This window comes from Prinia subflava, chromosome Z (assembly GCF_021018805.1).
Source record: "Prinia subflava isolate CZ2003 ecotype Zambia chromosome Z, Cam_Psub_1.2, whole genome shotgun sequence".
NCBI classification, from domain to species: Eukaryota; Metazoa; Chordata; class Aves; order Passeriformes; family Cisticolidae; genus Prinia; species Prinia subflava.
In genome coordinates this window covers 100,564,503-100,583,245 of record NC_086283.1, presented here as the reverse complement: position 1 = coordinate 100,583,245, position 18,743 = coordinate 100,564,503, and the positions used below count along the sequence as shown (strand labels likewise).

At 42.1% G+C, this 18,743-nt stretch overlaps 1 protein-coding gene across 7 annotated transcripts in view; it reads right to left on the bottom strand.

Moving 5' to 3' along the window:
• Positions 1-16,464: 16,464 nt before the first annotated feature.
• SMARCA2 (SWI/SNF related, matrix associated, actin dependent regulator of chromatin, subfamily a, member 2) overlaps positions 16,465-18,743 on the bottom strand; it is a 120,179-nt gene continuing 117,900 nt past the window's right edge. For 6 of the 7 annotated variants that reach the window (XM_063423777.1, XM_063423781.1, XM_063423782.1 and 3 more), the window contains exons 33-34: positions 17,998-18,140; positions 16,465-17,366 (exon numbers count right to left, since the gene is read on the bottom strand). In XM_063423777.1, coding sequence (XP_063279847.1) covers positions 17,331-17,366; positions 17,998-18,140 — 179 coding nt within the window. In that variant the 3' untranslated portion in view covers positions 16,465-17,330. Of the gene's footprint in view, positions 17,367-17,429; positions 18,141-18,743 lie in introns of those variants that run through there. The other variant, XM_063423783.1, reaches the window with a different exon arrangement.

Genomic DNA, 18,743 nt, shown 5'->3' with positions numbered 1-18,743 from the left:
GCTGCTGGTTCTGGGCAGGGATGTCTGGAGGAATTTTATCTTCTTGTTAGAGACTGTGAGCCGAAAAAAAGAAAAAGCAGAAAAACTTTCTCCATCCCTTTCTTGTCTGAGATTTCAGATTTCTGTATCATTACAAGATCTGAAAACTCTCTAGGTTACAATGCTCAGCTTTGCTGTGCTATTCCTTGGTCAACCACCAGCTGGAATTCTGTCAGAGAAGGAATATTTCAGCTTGTTTTGACCTGCAAGTAAGCAAAGAAACGTTTTTTAAAATTTTTGTGTTGGTACAGTAAGGTGGCTTCGAGTTTCTTGGAAAGAAAGTCAAGGCTTGTGTTCTGTATTCTACAAGTGTAAAGGTAGAAGACTGCATCAATAACAAGTCGTGGTCATCTGAAGTTACTGACTGAGTTAAGAATTAAATATATTTCACAGTCTGGCTTTTTCATTATGACAGCTGTTGCTGCCTTGCCAGTGAAAGAAACAACCATAAGGTGGAAAGCTTTTCCTTCTGGACTCCAGCACAAGCAACAGAGAGAAGAGAGAAAGGAACAGCCCAGGACTAATGCAAGCTGAAGAATTTGTAACTAAAATCCCCTAAATGCAATTTCTATCCATACACTCACCTTGGGGACTTCTGCACTTCCCTTCTGATCAGGGTGTTGACACATTTGGCTTTTGCTCTATGCTTAGGATTTATTTCCCTGGGAATAGACACTATATGTCACAAAAAGAAAGGAAGCAAGCTCTAAAAACCGATGATGAGAGAAAACCCAGCTCTCTTCCTACCTGTTGAGCAGCAATTTTCATCCATGCAGTCCGCCTGCCCACAGAGATGTAAAACTCTGGATTGAAGTAATCAGCCTGTTGATACAGCAAGCTGCCTTCCAGAGGAGGATGTGCTGTAAAAAGACTTTTTTTGGCTGGCTGTTAGGGCCTTGGTGCCTGTGTGGTATCACACCTCAGAATACTGGGCTGCTGACAGTGAGGGATCATTCAGGGAATGCATGGTCATGTCTCACTTCACTGCTTTATCTGTACAAATTATGCACATTGACTGCTCTGTGCTTGATTTTGCAGGACAGAGCTCTTCAGAAATTCAGTGGTATAGAATTCTTGCACCCAAATTCAGTGGTACAGATTAGTTCACTAAACTCCGTTGTCTCACTTCACTTTAGGCTTCTAAGTATAAACATCCAGGGGTCTAGGATCAGGCCAGGCTGGCGCTGTGTGTGAGAGGGTTCAGGTGTAACCATTATGAAAGGTTCTGTACCAACAAAATATTTTGTTAGTGACAAAGCATGGAAGGTGTAAACAGAGAAGGCAACCTTGGAGTTGACTTCTCCTTTCTGCTGCCTGGGGCTGGAACCAAACCATGAACATTTCAGTGCAGGTGGGGCTCCCTCTGAGCTCTGGGAAACCTCATGGTCTCACAGCAGCCAGGAACTCAAGAACTCCATGCACCCTCAAACTGCTCCAACCCTGTGCCAGAGCTCTGTGGGGAAAGAGGGCATCCACCAGAGTTTGCTCTTCACTCAGAGAAACCTTGCTGGCATCTTCTCAGGTCTGCTGGACAAGGTGAAAAAATAGCAGCAATTGCTTTGTTTCTATTTTCAAAGGAAAAAACAAAATAAAACAAAAAACAAACAAACAAACAAAACCAAGAAAAAACAAAAAAAACCAAAATCAAAACCAAACAAAAAAAAAACCCCAAAAAACAAACAAACAAAACACCAAAAAAACTCAAAAAACCCACCAAATTCCCCGAAAAAACAAAACAAAACAAAAAAACAACAACAAGAACAAAAACCAAAACAAAACACACACAAAAACAAAACAAAACAAAACAAAAACCAAAAAACCAACCCAAACAAATAGAATAGAATATTCCCAAAAAACCCACCAAAAAACAAAAAACCCAAAACCTGAAAGTTTGGTAAACCAGACCCTGAGCTGTTGAAGCCTCAGCAGGAGAGATCATCTCCAGCTGCCCTGGAAGCTGCTTTTAAGCTGGGCTCTGGTTTCTGCTCTTTGCCTGAGCTGTGCCAGCAGTGAGCCCTGCCTGGCCATGTCCCCACTCATCCTCCACAGCCTGGGACAGGGTCTGAGCATGATCCAGCCCCTGACCCAGCCCTGTCTCAGCCTGCCCTGCTGTCACCTGCGGCTCCCAGCTCCCCTGCCCTTTCACCTGATCTTCATTTCCCCTTCTTTCAAGGTTTATTCCTTTGCTCCAGGAACACTGAGTGTCTCAGAGACTTCAAATTATGACTTAACGTCTGCCTGAAATATGTTCCAGTTGCATTAATTTACAAGGAGAAAAAAACCCAGGAGTCTGATGCTCATGGCTGTTAATGAAATATCACCCTCATGCAGTAGTCTTTGTTTTAGACAACCTCCTTTTCAGTTTTTAAATGTTTTCATAATGGTGTGGTAACGTACAAAAATCTGGGTCGTGTTTCCAATGTCCTGAAATGGCACAAATGTACCCCTTTGCTGTGTGTGTGCTTGGACTCAGGATCACCCTCATAAAACCAAGAAGCTGGTGGATTATCTAAGAAAATATTAATGCAAATCATATTTCTCCCACTGGAAGCCAAAAGTGAAGTACTTACATGCCTAAAGGTATTGGTTTTTTGTTTGTTGCTTTAGTCAATATTTTTGGTACTGTTTGCATTTTGATATATCTCAGACATTCCCATCAGGCTTGAGATACACCCAGGCTCTACAAGGACTCCTGGGAGGTTTCCTCTCCTCTGGTCTTTTAAAGCTTAGAGAGGAGATGCATTTTTTACCAGAATAATACCCTGGAATGGGCTTCCTAGAAGGTGTGGTTGATGCATTGACCCTGTCAATGTTTAAGGAGCATTTGGATGACATCCTTAACAAGATGCTTTAATTTTTAATCAGCCCTGAAGTGCTTAGGCAGCTGGGTGAGATGAGCATTGTAGGTCCCCTTACAGCTGAAACTATTCTATTCTATTCTATTCTATTCTATTCTATTCTATTCTATTCTATTCTATTCTATTCTATTCTATTCTATTCTATTCTATTCTATTCTATTCTATTCTATTCTATTCTATTCTATTCTATTCTATTCCATGCCATGCCATGCCATGCCATGCCATGCCATGCCATGCCATGCCATGCCATGCCATGCCATGCCATGCCATGCCATGCCATGCCATGCCATGCCATGCCATGCCATGCCATGCCATTCCATTCCATTCCATTCCATTCCATTCCATTCCATTCCATTCCATGCCATGCCATTCCATTCCATTCCATTCCATTCCATTCCATGGGAAGCAGTGAAACCTAAGCAAAACATTGAACAAGATGGTTTGTCAACAACTGAGCAAGAAGACTTCTAAACTGCTTTTAAAACTCTCAGTGAAGTTCTTCTAAGTATCTTTTCTAGCATCGAACAATTCCACCTGTGTCACAGTTTGCATGTGCTCATGTTGACTACATAAATGCATAAATGTCAGGGGCAGTTCTGCTGTAATTTTTTAAATTTTTTTTTTTATTATTTCTTTTAATTCAGGGTTGTGTCAGAATATCTGGAGTTGTAGCAGCAAAGGATTTCTGGCCACTTAGGAATGCCTGACAAAAGGACCCAGCATCACATGTTACAAACACCTTCTGATGATTTGGGAGGAAAGAAGGTCAATGAGAAGAATCAGTCAAAATTAACTCTGTAAAAGCTCATGGGAGCCTGAGAGGGGAAAACAAATTGCATGGTATTTAGTGAAAAACTACAAACAGAGGGAAGGAAAGGATATAAATCTGGCATCCAGGGTGGAGCAAGATGATTAACTAATAGGGCTTATACGTGCATATAAATATTCCAATTTCCAATTGTAATAGTTTTTAAATACCTTTCAGTAACTAGGAGAGTGATTTTTTCTAGTGGTTTTGGATTGTGAGGTTGTTTTTTTTTTTAATTTGACTTATTTTTCTCATTTGTCCTATATCTTTGAAATATTAGTTTTCAAACCTTGGGTTACTTTTGGGACAGGACTTTTGGGATCCAGTGAAACTTTGCAGCAGCAGGTGAGCTGGCAAGAGCACAGCACTCATCCTTGGACAGCACATATCCCAATCCCCAAAAAACTTTAACCCTTGCCACAGGTGCCTTCCAAAGCTGTTATACAAGTCTGCAAATAACACAGGGGAAAGGCAAAAGTGAAGGACCACATATGTAATATTCATATCAAAGTAGGAGCAGTCATGTTAATGTGAATTAGAAGAAAGTACTGTTCAATAAAAATAAAAACAGGTTACTACAAGGTTCCATGTAACAATAATAAGATCTGGAACCTGGTAGCTTAATGGTAGCTTCAGCTCAAGCTGGAGGAAACAGAAGTTGAGCCTGGATTTATTCAGACAAGGATTACTATCATTTTGTCATCTGCTTGCTGTTTACATTAGGTATGGACAGCATAACTCAAATTCCTATAGAATTTCTGTACCTTGTTCAAATCTGACAGTGACTGAGATGCATTAGACATCTAAAAAGATGCCTGACTGAAGAGCTGCATATTCCCACAGCCTGTAACACTGGCTTCTCCCATTCAGATTTGGAAGTATTTTCATGGATACCCATCCATTTACAAGCAAAAGATGAAAATTCAGCTCTGCATCTCCCACAACAAACATTCTGTCTGCAATTTGCCATAACCTGTGCAAGCATTGAGACTTACATAAATAGGGCCAGGGGTTTAATTTAGTATTACTCCTACTTGCCTGTTTGCCAGGCTGGAGCCCCCTGGCAAAGGTTGCTTGATTTGGTCAAGATCAGCGGCTTGAGAAGGGAAATTTCCCTGTGCTGTCTTCAGTGAGGGAGAAGTTCCCTGCTAGAATGGAAAGACCGTGTTGGCCAGAGGTGGCTTTCAGAGGCTTCACAGACTGCCATAGCTCCTCACTGCCCTCCAAAGGTGTGCCTGCAAGGCTGAAATTAATTTCTGTGTCACAGAGCAAGAGATCCTTCAGCAGAGATCTCAAAAATTACTTTCTTGGTTGTGAAAACAGGTGGTTTTGAATTTTTTTTCTCATTCCTCGCTTACTGAGTTTCATTTTCCTTTTGAAGTCTCCCCAGATTTGCCCTTAGGAAAGCCAATTTTTCCTTGCTATCTAACATCTCAAAGAAAAAACTCAATCCTCTGCAAAGAGGGATAATTTAGGACACAGTTGGTGCCACGGTCACAGGTTTGACCCCTGTACAGGACATGCACTTCAGAGCTGGACTGGTGATCCCTGTGGGTCCCTTCCAGCCCAGGATACTCTGATTCTGTGACACTGGATTCTGAACTGAGGCCAAACCCTGGCACTGACTACTGGGTGTTCAAGCTTTCAGAAGGCAATTGGCACATTTATGTGAGACAGAGAGTATTGTCAGGCAAAGCTTGGAGGAAAAATAGCCCCACTAGTGAACATACAAAAAGATAATGCATGTGTGACCTTCCTGGAAATGTTTACACTTTTCACAGCGGATTATTTCCTTATGTTTCTGTAACACTAAGGTTTAAAGAAGTGTACTGAAATTTCATGTTTATCTTGGCAACATTTTTCAAGACTGGATGCTGTAGTCACATCACATGTGAGTACAGGCACTGCTAGACCTTTTTAGACTCAAACAGGCCTCCCAAGTGATGGATTCCAGTGCTTTACACCACAGTATACCCCAGGCCTGATGTGGGGGCTGGTGTTTGAGAGGTTAGGATGCATGATGTGCTGGAGACGCTCTCTTGGCAAGTTCTCAGAGGACTGCTTGCTCTCTTTTTGAACAGCAAAGTGCAGAGTGGTCTTACATGAATAATCTTTTATCTTTGAAAAGATAACTGAATTCTGTATGGTAGGTATTTCTCTGAGTTTGAAGTTATCTTTTCATGATGCTGTCACTGTCTGGCACATTATTTGTTCATCCATTGTCTGGACAGAAACAATTCTGGGGTGAGTTAAAAAACATTTTACTGTGCAAGCTCATTTAGTTTAAAAATAACTAGAGACTGCTTTTTGCTCAGTGACTCCAAAGGCTGAACTACCCCTAGCTGAATACCTGATGGACTTCAGAAAGGTGAGGTGGCTGGAGATGATAGATACCATTACACAGCACAGCTGTGCCTTTGTTATTTAGTGTCTGTGATTCACCTGATGTGACTCTGATCACACAGTCACATTAAAGGATCTACAGCAGCAAGGAATAGAAAAGGAAAGCATGACATGGACTTCTCCTGGAATTCCTGGAAAGCAGTGAGGAAGGCAGTTGTGACTGTCTGTAAGAGCCCAGATGAGAGATGTGGGACTCCCAGGTGGCTCTTAATAAACCTGCTGTTTATTGCCTAAATGAAATTAGAGCAATCTTGGGTCCTGGGTAAGAAGAGCCAGCCTAAAGTTGCCAGTCACAACTGAAAGCATGCTTGAGATACACTTAAGTTCTGGTTACAGTATATTATATCTTTTTCTGGGCTGAATATGCTAATTTACGACATCCAACCAGTAAAAGACACAAATCTTATAGAATCTACCTACAGCCTATTAGAAGCACTACATTACCATACTGTGTCACATTTTGAACCCTAAAAGCTCCTTTCTAGACCCCTTTTTTCCTTCTCTGCCAAATTGGCAGGGTCTCCCTGACCTTTGGACTCTTCAGCTTGCAGAAGCATCTCTTCTGTTTGCCAAGGACATTGTTCAATCCAAAGAGATTCTCCTTCAGCTGGCTAAACCATTCTTTTCTGGTTGTTCAGAAACTAAAGGTTTGGCATCCTGCATCTCAAAGCTCACTTTCATTTCTACTTCACTTCTAGGTTTCATATTCTCAAAATCTTTTGCCAAGCAATCACATTTGTAACATTTCTCTGTTTCATCTTTCCCAAAACCTGTCTGTTACCAGTAAGGTAAGGACTGCTCCAAAGGGCCAGAAATCTCTTTATCAGGCAGATATTAGGCTATTAAAAAACTAGTCTGGAGGACACAGGCAGCACTCCTATCTAAGGAATAGTGACACAGGCAGAACAGCCAGTAAGCCTCTTCCTAAATGCAGCAGGGATGTCACAGGTGGGGATGAGATGGTTGCACTCACCTGAGCTCTGAAAGGGGATGGGCTGCCCACCCACACAGCTGGGCTTACCCACAGGGTGACCCCTTTATTAATCCTCATGCCTCAGACAGGGAAGCATGTTCACCTAGAGAAGCTGCTTTAAATTAGATTTAACTCCAGGGACTGTATCCCAGAATCACAGAATATGCTGAGTTGGGAGAGACCCACAGGGATCATCAAGTCCAGCTCAACCCAAGAATCACATGGTGTGCCTGAGATCATTGTGCAAATGCTGCTTGAACTTTGTCAGGCTTGATGACCACTTCTCTGGGCAGCCTGTTCCAGTGCCCAAAAACCCTCTGGGTGAGGAACCTTTCCCTGATATCCAACCTAAACCTCCCTGTCACAGCTTTATGCTGTTCCCTCAGGTCCAGTAACAGAGCAGAGATCAGTGCCTGCCCCTGCTCTTCTCCCCACAGGGAAGCTGTAGCTGCAGTGAGGTCTCCCCTCAGTGTCCTGCAGGCTGAACAGACCCAGTGAGCTCAGCTGCTCCATGGGGCTTCCCATTTAGGCCTCTCACCATCTTTGTGGCCTTTCTTGTTACTCTCCAAAAACTTTATATCTATCTCTCTTATACTGTGGCACCAGAGCTGCCCCAGAGCAGAGCAGAGCAGGACAATGCCCTCCCTTGCCCTGCTGGTGCTGTCCCTGATGTCCCCAGGACACGGGTGGCCCTCCTGGCTGCCAGGGCACTGCTGGCTCATGGTGACCTTGGCACTGAGCAGGACCCACTGTCCCCTTTCTGTGGCTCTGCTTTCCAGTGTGTCATTCCCCAGTCTGTCTGCACAGCCAGGGCTGTCCCATCCCAGTGCAGAATCTTCTTCACCTTCATACAGCTGGTGATTGTCCAACCCTTCAATTAGTTTAGTTTTTCTGCAGGACCTCTCTGCCTTTGAGACAGTCAACAGTGTCTCCTAGTTTTGCATCGTCTGCAAACTTGCCTAGTATCCCTTCCAATCCTGCATTTAAATCCTTAGTGAAGGTGTTGAGGGACACAGAGCCTAAGATGGAGCCCTGTGGAACCCTACTAGTGGCAGGTCCCCAGTCTGATGTCACCCCATTCACTGTAACCCCTTGTGCTGACCCATGAGTCACTTGCTCACCCAATGCTTGACGTGTTTACCCAGCTGTGGGCTGGATGTTTTGTCCACAAGAATACTGTGAGAGTAAGTATTGAAAACTTTACTGAAATCATAAAGGGTCACACCAACTGGCTTCCCTTGATCAAGTAGGTAGGTTACTCTGTCACAAAAGTAAGTTAATTTTGACAAGCAGGACTTTCTATCATGAACCTATACTGGCTGTGACTGATGACTGCATTGTCCTTCAGGTGCTTTTCAATACCTCCCAGAACAGCATTCTCTATAATTTTGCCAGTCACTGAAGTGAGACTGCCAGGCCTGGAGTTTCCAGGCTCATTCTTCTTGCTCTTGTGCAGAGCTGGGATGCCCGCCAGCTTCCAGTCAGCTGGGACCTATCTGGGTTCCCAAGTCCATTTGAAAATCGTTGAGAGGTCTCCTGATGACATCAGCCAGCTCTTTGGAGTATTCTCAGATTAATTCCACTGGGCGCTACAGATTTACAAGGAACTGGGAATTGCTCCTTCTCACAGGCCCTGTCCTCCAGCTGAGGGCACTGGGACCCCTTCATTCATCATTGACATTGAGGGCAGAGGCAAAGCAAGCACTGAACATCTCTGCCGTGTGCATGTCCCTGCTTGTGAGGTGACCATCCTCCTCCTGTACCAGCACAATGTTATTTCTCCACTGTCTTTTGCTGTTAATGCATGAAACCTCCCTCTCTTTTTATTGTCCCTGTCAACTGTGGCCAGCTTTGACTCCAGTTGAGCTTCAGCATGACAAATTTTTTCCCTGCAGTGGTGAGCAGCATCTCTGTATTCCTCCCACATACCTGACCTTCCTTCTGCTGAGCCTGCACCTTCTTTTTTTTGCCTGTACTTCCTCCCAAAGAAGATTCCTGCTCAGTCAGGCCATCTTCTGCCTCACCTGCTTGGCCTCTGGCACTTGGGAATTGCCTCCTCCTGTGCCCTTAGAAGATGGTGCTTAAGATGTGACCAGCACTGAGAGACCCCAGCACTTGCAAAGGCCTTTCCCAGGGTACCCTACTCAGTGATTCCCTGAGCAGCCTGAAGTCTGCTCTCCTCATGTCCAGAGCTGGCGTTTTGCTGGTGCTTTTCCTTCTGTCAGAGATTTAAGCCTGGTTTCTTCACGGTCCCTGTGGCAGAGATGGCCACCAATCTCCACTTTACCAACCTCCTTTGGCAAGCAACAAGTCAAGGAGAGCATCTTTCCCAGCCAGCTCTCTTAGTACCTGTACCATGAAGCAGCATCCAGGTGTTCTACAAATCCTCTGGACCTGTCTGTGCCAGCTGTGTGGTGTCCCCAGAGAACGTCTGCCACGCTGAAATCCCCCATAAGAACAAGAGCAGCTGGTTTGGAGGTGTCTCTTGGTTCCTCAAAGAGGAATTCATCAGCACCACTGTCCTGGCTGGGTGGTCTGTAGCAGACTCCCGTGATGACATCTGCATTGTTTGCCCCTCCTTACCCAGAAACCTGCAACCATGGCATTGACAACTGTGAGCTCCACACATTCCAGTCCTCTGTGGGCAAAGAGATAACACATGTGTGACCTTCCTGGAAATGTTTACACCTGTGGTGAAAGCAGCTTTTGCAGAAGGGTTTTTTTCTGTAGCTCTCTGTACTACTAAGGTTAGAAAAAGTGCACTGAAGTTTCATGTTTATCTTTCCAGCAATGTTTCTCAGGTGAGAACTTTCAACATAGCACAGTTGGACAAGACAAAGAGCATGAGCCCCACAGGTACTCAGAATGACAGAATCACTGCATGGCAGAAAGAAAAAAATCCATCATTTGAGTGGTTGTAAAGAATAAATTCAAGCTTCTCCCTTTAACCTACAGCTTGGTGGCTGAGTCTCAAGTCAGCTAAACCTGGCATTTATGTTCTGGGAACAGGCGGGATGCTTTGAATTGAGTCTGGGAAAAGAGACAATAATTGCCTTTTCAATTTGGTTGTCCAGAAGCAGAAATAATCAATTCACCAGACTTAGGACAAACCACCTCTTTATTTTTTTTTTCTTTTGTTTTTGTTTAATCTAGCCATCTCAGAGAAATCACTACTGCAACGTACTTTGATTCTGGTATGGACCCTGCTAAACAGCATCTATGTATTCTCCAGATTTCCTAGAAATAGTGAAAAAATTAACAGAATCATACAATCATTAAGATTGGAAAAGACTTCTAAGATCATTGAGTCCAACCTTGACCAAACACCACCTTATCAACTAGACCACAGCACCAAGTGCCACATCCAGTTCCTTCTTGGCCACCTGGGCACTGCTGGCTCCTGTTCAGTCACTGTCACAGCCCCCAGGGCCTTTTCCTGTGGCAGCTTTGCAGCCCCTCTGGCCCAGCCTGTGGAGCTGCCTGGGGCTGTTGTGAGCCAAGGGCAGGAGCCAGCCCTGGGCCTTGTTGAACCTCACCCCGCTGGCCTTGGGCCATGATCCAGCCTGTGCAGATCCCTCTGCAGAGCCTGCCTGCCCTCCAGCACATCAACACTCACACCCAGACTGGTGTCACTGCAAAATGACTGAGGCTGCACTCAATCTCTCATCCAGGTCATGGATGAAGATATTAAACAGAACTGGCTCCAGTTCTGAGCCCTGGGGAACACCAGCTGGATGTAACCCCATGCCCCACCAACCCCTGGGCCCAGCCACACAGCCAGGTTTTACCCAGCACAGAACACACCTGTGTGAGCCACGGGCTGACAGCTTCACCTGGAGAATGCTGTGGGAGTCACCATCAAAGGCTTTGAAGCCCAGGTAGATGACATCCCCAGCCCTTCCCTTATCCCCTAGGTGGGTCACCCTGTCAAAGAAGGATATGAAGTTGTTCAAGCTGGACGTGCCTTTCAGAAATCTCTGCTGATGGAGCCTGATCCCCTGGTTGTCCTGTACATGCCGAGTGATGGCACTCAAGACAATCTGCTCCATAACCCTCCCCACTGCTCTGAGGTCACACTGACAGGCCTGCAGCTCCCCAGACCTTTCTCTGACCTTTCTCCAAGATGGGCATCACACTGGCCAATCTCCAGAATGAATCACTTTCCTGTAATGACTCAAAATGACCGTGACTTAAATCTTTACTATCACACAGAAACAGGAGGATAGAAGATGGCACAAAGAATCCAAACTAGAAGTTACATCCAGTGAAGTGATACAGCAGTGGAAATTGGTCTAATAAGATTTTCTAAAGCAGAAGTAAAATGTTCATGTTTGTTTTGGGGAGACTGCCCCTTATGCAGTTGAAATTAACTAGAAAGTTTTAAGACCTATTTATTTCTTCTGAGTGCTTAAGTGCACTGGCATGGAACACTTACCATCTTTTGTGCATCTGCAGAATGTCAGACATGCTCAGCCTCACTGCTTTCTTCCTCGACAATAAGAATGGCTCAAATAAACTTCTAAAAGTGCAGGAGCACTGGCATGTCCCTAGGGTTAGGCCAGCAGACAACAGCATTAATAGAAACAAGGTGTCCTGGTCTCAGAAAAAGCAAAATTCTAAGTGAATAATGCCTTTGTCCTCCTCCTCTTTCTCATTTCATGTTAGAATGACAAAGGAGATGGGAAGTAATGCTGCACAATTAAGCAGTAAATTCTTTTGGTCTGTAAGGCACTCAAATACATACAAAATTTATTTCAGTGGAAGGTGATGGAGAGAAGCTATGCTGGAAGCCCAAGGGCAGAATGCACATAAGAGATACTAATACTGTAAAATGGAGTATAAATCATAATAGAAATAATACATGTGGATACAAATTCACCTCCACCAGAAGCCATATCTGTTTCAGAGAAAAAAAAAATACATTTGGCATATAATTAGTTCTCTTTCATTTCCAATGAATTCATATCTTAGTATTGGGGTCCTCTCTGGATTTTATCTCTTGGTGTGAGAATAGCTGACTTAAAGTTTGTATTTGCAGGTGGCAGATGATGCAGTACACAGCTTAAACCCTTTATATCACCAAAAGCAAGAAATGTAATGAAACATCAGTACATGTCATCACAACAATGGATTGTGCAAGAAAACATGACACTGAATACCAAGAACAAACCCAGCAAGCAGCTACCGACCTAAATTGGAAGTTGTCATGAAAATGGTCCTTGCATATGAATCTCCAATACAAGTTTTCTGGTCCCTCTGAAAACATAATAACTTCATGTTGCAGTAATTTGTTGTGATTCAGCCTTTTTGACAGCAACTTGGCATACAAAGGCAGAAAACAGAAGCTGTCACCATCTAACAGGAGAAGAGTTTTGTTCTTACTGTGTCTGCTGTGGTCACAAATATAACAAGGAAGGAAAAACACTAGAAATACAAGCTCCTTATAATACAGACAGGAGGATACATAGCAGTGTCTGATCAAGGTGCAGATTTCAACATGTTCTTCAGCATACCCATCTCTGTGTGAACACAGAGCCAAAAATATGGTAAACACTGCCACACTGACAATCTTCATCATGCTGATGGAGAGACAAGGACTGGCATTTGGAAAGCAGATGTGACTTCTGCATGAGAAAGAAGTACTGGTGTGTCTGCACCAACCTGCTCTCACCTGAGCTCTTGGCTGTTAAGGAGAAGCAGGAGGGATGCACCAACTTCCAGTTAACTTTTGATTTATATCATGTTTAAATATCTGTTGAATAAAATATACTTTCTGCTTTTCCTCAGAGAGAATAGGCAGGCTCTGCCTCTGGATAATCCTTCATGGCATTTTCATTTCGATGTAATTAACGAAGTTACCCCCTGTGCAAACATGGCCCTTGCTGTTTAAACAGTCATATGAGTACAGAGCCCCAAAGTTCTGTTCCCACCAAACAGAATGTTCAGTTTCATCAAAACAGAATTAGGTAAATGTTGCCTTGTGACTTGTTTCACACCCTTTGCTTATTGCTTTTTTCTTACCTACCTTCTACACCTTTTATCAGCACAGAAAGAATAGGGATGAGAGACTCCTCAAATGATATCCAAGTTAACAGCAAAGGAGTCAAAATTGTGCATCACTCACCTCTTTGCCTACCCTGAACCTACCTCCCCTTCTTATTTAAGGTCAAATAACCACATAAACTACTTTTGCTAGCTCCTTTTGTGAACCTATGTTTCAGCATAGAGTTGAAGCAGCTATTCAAAAACTGCAGGGACTTTAAAATATCAGAGGTTCTTCAGGGGATAAACAGGGGAAAGCAAGACACCAGCTTAAAAATCTCTTTATAAAAAACTAATTTTGTTTTTATTATTCTGTGTCCTGTTTCCTAGGTTAGACTATGTGTTTGGTAAACCTGATCATCCAAGAATTCATGAAAAATTGACAGTAGGTTGGGCATTATTACCAGAGCTATAAATGCTTAGACAGTTGAGAGGACTGAGCTTATATCAACAGCTCAATAACTGCACACAACTTTGAGGCTCACCACTGCCTCAGCAGTGCCTTTATCTCAGTGTGCACAGAGGCTGTGGCAGCATTTGCTGTGTCTTTATGCCTCCACAGAGTCACCAGCTTCATTCATGAGCTGAGGGAGTGAAAAATACTTTGCACTGGGGACCAGACACATTTAAGGAGGAAGACATTTATATCAACAAGTAAAAGTTTCAGTATTTTCATCGTTTCTTTCAGAAGATGTGAGGAGAAAAGAATTATTATTAATAGCATCTGAAATGTATAAAAGATGTTAAATGTTTTCCATCTGGCCCACTTACACTGCTGCCTACTTCCCAGGAGAAACTGATGCATCAAAGAAAACATCTTGCTATTTACTTCACTTTGCTTGTCTTCATCAGAGCCCAAACTACAGTACTTCCAATTTTATTACACTATTTTTGAAATTAAGGCAGGAAATGAGCTTTCCTCAATATGGACTGTAGCACTGTGCTTTTTTTGGGTGAAGTCCAAAAGGTATTTCATATGTTTTGCTCATCACTTTGCACTAGAGAGGGAATTCTGTAGAAGAGAAAATAGTTTCATCTTAAACACAGATTTACAATACCTTAAGTAAAGATTTTCTCCTTTTTTTGGTAAGCAATTTGGAAAGTTACACCATTTTCCCAGTACCTTTTTTTTTTTCACATAGTAATGTGCTAAGATTGCCAGGAAAACAACTCATTTTGAAAAATACAGTAAATTACAGAGAAACAGCGAGATAACAATTAAAATTCTACTCTGGTAGAAATGAACTCAAACCCTAAGCAAAATAACAGGACCAACTGCAGTGGAGGCCTAAGTATGTCTTACATCCTAAGTGTATTCTATTTTAATGCTAAAAAATACTTGCATATAATTGCAAATAATTGGTCTTTGGGGGGTTTTCTAGAACTCAGAGAGGAAACTGAAAATATTTTGAAATTACTAAAACTTGATAAAAGAAAACGTAACTAAGAATTCAACTGTATTTCTTCATGCAAACTGAAACCATCATATGACTTACCGTTACTGACCAAACCCAAAGCTACTTTTAATTTCAACAGAAATGCTGTATCTTCTTAGTCGATTTTTATTATCCAGGTAAATGCTCATCTGCAAATAGTGAGTTCTTGAAAAATAAATGAAACTGGGTCACTAGAAAGTCATCAGGGACTCTGGGGATGGGCAATGTGATACTGTGCCTTTTACATCCAAGCTGTCAGTTTAAATCCAGTCTAGGCCAGCAGTGACTGGAGACCACTGCCACATGCTTTTTGTCCTGTGTAACAGGTTAGTAGACTTGGTTCATTTTGCAGTGAAAAAATGACATCTCTCTATGGTCTTGTGAAACTGTCACTGAAAACTGAACCATCCTGCATCACAGAATCACAGAAGGACCACTGGCAGGCACCTCTGGAGGTCATCTGGTCCAATCCCTCTGCTCAAGTAGGGCCAGGGCCAGGTGGCTTTCAAGTATCTCCAAGGGAGACTTCAAAAGCTGTCTAAGGAATTTGTTCCAGGCTCAGTCACTTTCATAGCAAAAGTTTCATGATATTCTCAGGGACCACCTGTGTTTCAGTGTGTGTCCACTGCCTCTTGGTCCTGTCCTGAAAAGATCCTGGCTTTGCCTCCTTTGCACCTTCCCTTTCCCAACACTAATTCACATCAACGAGGTGCCTTTGAGCCCACTCTTCCTCGTGCTGAACAGTGCCAGCTTTCTCAGCCTCCCTGTGTATGTCATGCTCCAGTCCTTTAACTGTGTCAGGGGCCCTTTTTGCTGGACTTTCTCCAGTTTGTCCATGTCTTCTGCCCAGCTGGAGTCCACTGCTGGACACAGCACTCCACACAATCCCACCAGTGCTGAGGTGAGGGCAAGGATCAGCTCTCTGCACCTGCTGGCAGCACTCCAGGATACCTTCTTAGCCAAAATGAGACACTGCTGGCTCACGTTCAGGTTGGTGTCCACCACGACTTTGCTCCTTGCCGTGCTGCTTTGGACACAGGAACCATCAGTGTGAGCCCTGAGATCAAAGATACCTCTCTGTGAAATGCTGGGTCTTCCATTCAGATGGGACACACAGTAGGAATAAAATGTTTGAGACTGCTGAAACTAAGCAAAGCTGGCTTCTCTCAGTGCAGGGCTAATCTAAACAAATGGGCACCAGTCCAACTTACTGATCACTTTTCAAATAAGCTACAAAAATCTGAATCAGTGAACATACTGCAAGGCAGTGTGAAGAAATTTATTGCAGACACACTCTCAGAAGTTCATATAACAAAGAAATGTTCTGTTTACAAGCAGGCTTCTGGGCCTGTACATTTTTTACACAATGTATGTTCAGATTTAAGGTTTGATTTTGCAGAGCAGCAATGTTAGCTGCAAATATATAGTTCTAATGTTTACAGTACCACATCGTATTGCATCACTACTGTGACACCTCAAGGTAAGACTTTAAATAAACTGACTTATGGGTGGGCTGACTACCTGCATAACTAATTGTATTCATGCCCACTAAGGCATATGAACATACTTTTCCTGAAAGAAAAAAAAGTTTATTTTATTGCTTTCTCACTTCAATTGTAATTAAGTAATGAATTATACTTTTATTTCAAGGTATCAGTCTACTACTTCAATTTTATTATTCTTTAATATGTATTTCATATCTTCTCTCCATCTCAGAAGATACTTCTATGGTATTTGAATTTTATATTCAGGAAGGATATGAAGCTGATATAGCAGTAGAGCTCTCTAAAGTGGACACTCCTGCCCTCTCGTTGCCACTATAAAATTATTTTTGTGGTACTCGTAACAGAAAGCTGCATTTATTGAACTCGATTATCTCTTTATTAGAAAAACACCAACACCACATTCTTCAAAATTACTGGAATTTTATTTGCCTCAGGCTTATGACTTGCAACCAAAGACATTGTGCAAAGAAAGCAAAGATTAAGTACACTTTAGGGAAAAGGTGATAATCCACATTGGTAACATAGAAGATCAGTCTGATGAAAGAAGCCATACGTTACACTATATAGATTGCAATATTCAATAGCATTTTAAAACCAACTTTTTAATAGAGAAAAAAAAAGTTAAGCAAAGTTTACAGTAGACGTAAATTTGATACAATTCAAAAAGCTTTTTTTCTGAAGATTATCAAGCGTAAAGTGGAAAAACGTATATGGGGCAAGATGTATGAAAGCTAACTACTGAACATTTATAAGCTATTAAACAAAGTCGCATATATGTACCACAGTGTAAAAAACCAATGCAGGACAAATAAAAAATTTGAAAACTGCCTGATGAAAAATAAAATAACCAGTGGTTTTTAGTGACTTCTCCTGGTTATCAATGCTACAAAAGACTTCTTTTTTTTTGTTGCCTTTCTGATGCCACTGAAGAAAAACCTTATCAAATCATAAAACCAGGCACAATCAAACCATTACCAAGTCAAAACCAGCCCACAGAAATATACTATCAACCCACATTTTCACTCAAAAGGTTTCTTTGTTGTTTTTTGAGGCCCATTTGGTCACAATATGTTACATTTTCTTGCCTTTTTTACACCATGATATCATATCTTTGTCTGGCACTATCCTAAAGCTAATTTATAGAGAATGAGAATACAGAAACAACCCGATGTCTATTTGACAAAAAGAATTCACTGGGTGTAAAATAGGAGAAAAGAGAAGAGAAGGGGAAGGGGTCAGTTCTGCCAAGAAAATAAACCCTATGGATCACTCATCATCACTTCCGCTTGCTTCCGACTGGTCCTAGAGGTAAGAGACACAAGACAAGTTCAGAAATTCTTTCCAGCTATTCTGTGGAATTTGTTAAAGAAGGAAAAATAAAAGGAAGTACGAGGAAGAAATATGACAATTAAAGATATATGACAAATCAAGACAGCTTGAAGAAAGGTACTGTGTTATCTAATAATTTCTCTTTCACGAAATTTCATCTAATTGCTGTAGACTTCTTTAGAGAGGAAGACAGAGAGTCAGGAAACACCAGCTCTTTCTTTCTATCCAGATATTTAAAAACAACTGGGAAGACATCTATTTTCTTTTGTTGCAATAACAGAAGCACCCACTAAAAAAAAGGTAAAAAATAACCAAGCTGTAAGTTTTTCATCTGTGGACAAAAGCGAACAGACCATGAGACTTAAAGGTTCAGTGAATGTAGGAACAGCTCGAAGAAATGAGATCCAAACTTCTCAGACTTCTTGTCTTGCAGCACTGGGACCAGATCTCATAAGTTAACACCCCCACCCAATTCTCTCAGGATGATCACTACAAGTTAAGTATGTGCTTAAGCATGAATAGTTGAGAATTCTGACAGCAAGCAGGACAGGGCAGAGATGCAATCACTGCAACCACTTCCACAGTCTCACTGAACAAAACTTACATTTTCATCTTGATCCTCATCACTATCATCATCACTCACGACAGGCTTGGCTTTTGCTCTGCTTTGCCTCTTCTTGCCTTTTCCTTTCTCCCGACTCTTTTCATCCTTCTTATTTAACTTGATTTTGACTTTCACTGATTTTGCTGCAAGAAGTTTAACAGCGCACATTAATGTAACATTCACTTATCAACTTTAAATGCTGTCTCTCGTTCACAGACATTCACCTCTGGTAGCAGTCTGAAAAGGCACTCCCCTCTGACTTTAAATGGGCTGTGGAACACCAAAGCAAGAGGTATTTGCTTTTGTTTCTCTCATTTCAAATAGTTTCAACAATAATATATATTAAACTATGAAGACTAACTTTAGGTTAAGCATATCCAGCTTCTTTTCATTCTCAGAATGTATGGTGTATACAGATAATATAGGGTCCTGTGAGAAGAGAGACATTTAAAAATATTTTCCTCCTTACCACAGAAATGTTTAGCCTTTGCATAAACAGACTTTTTTTTGTATTTTAAAGTACAGAAATGGTACATGGAGGTTACTGGTGAAAATTTTGAGTTGACACCCTTCTAAAGAACATGTTATTCTGATTCTACAATATTCACTCATTTCCAAATGAGCCATTGAAGTTGCATGCTTAGCACACACGTGTGACACACTTGGAAGGGCAGCTCAGGGCCAAGTACTACAGCTTCTGTAACCAGAGAAAAGGGGTAGCTGGAATTTGGATAGATGTACTGGAT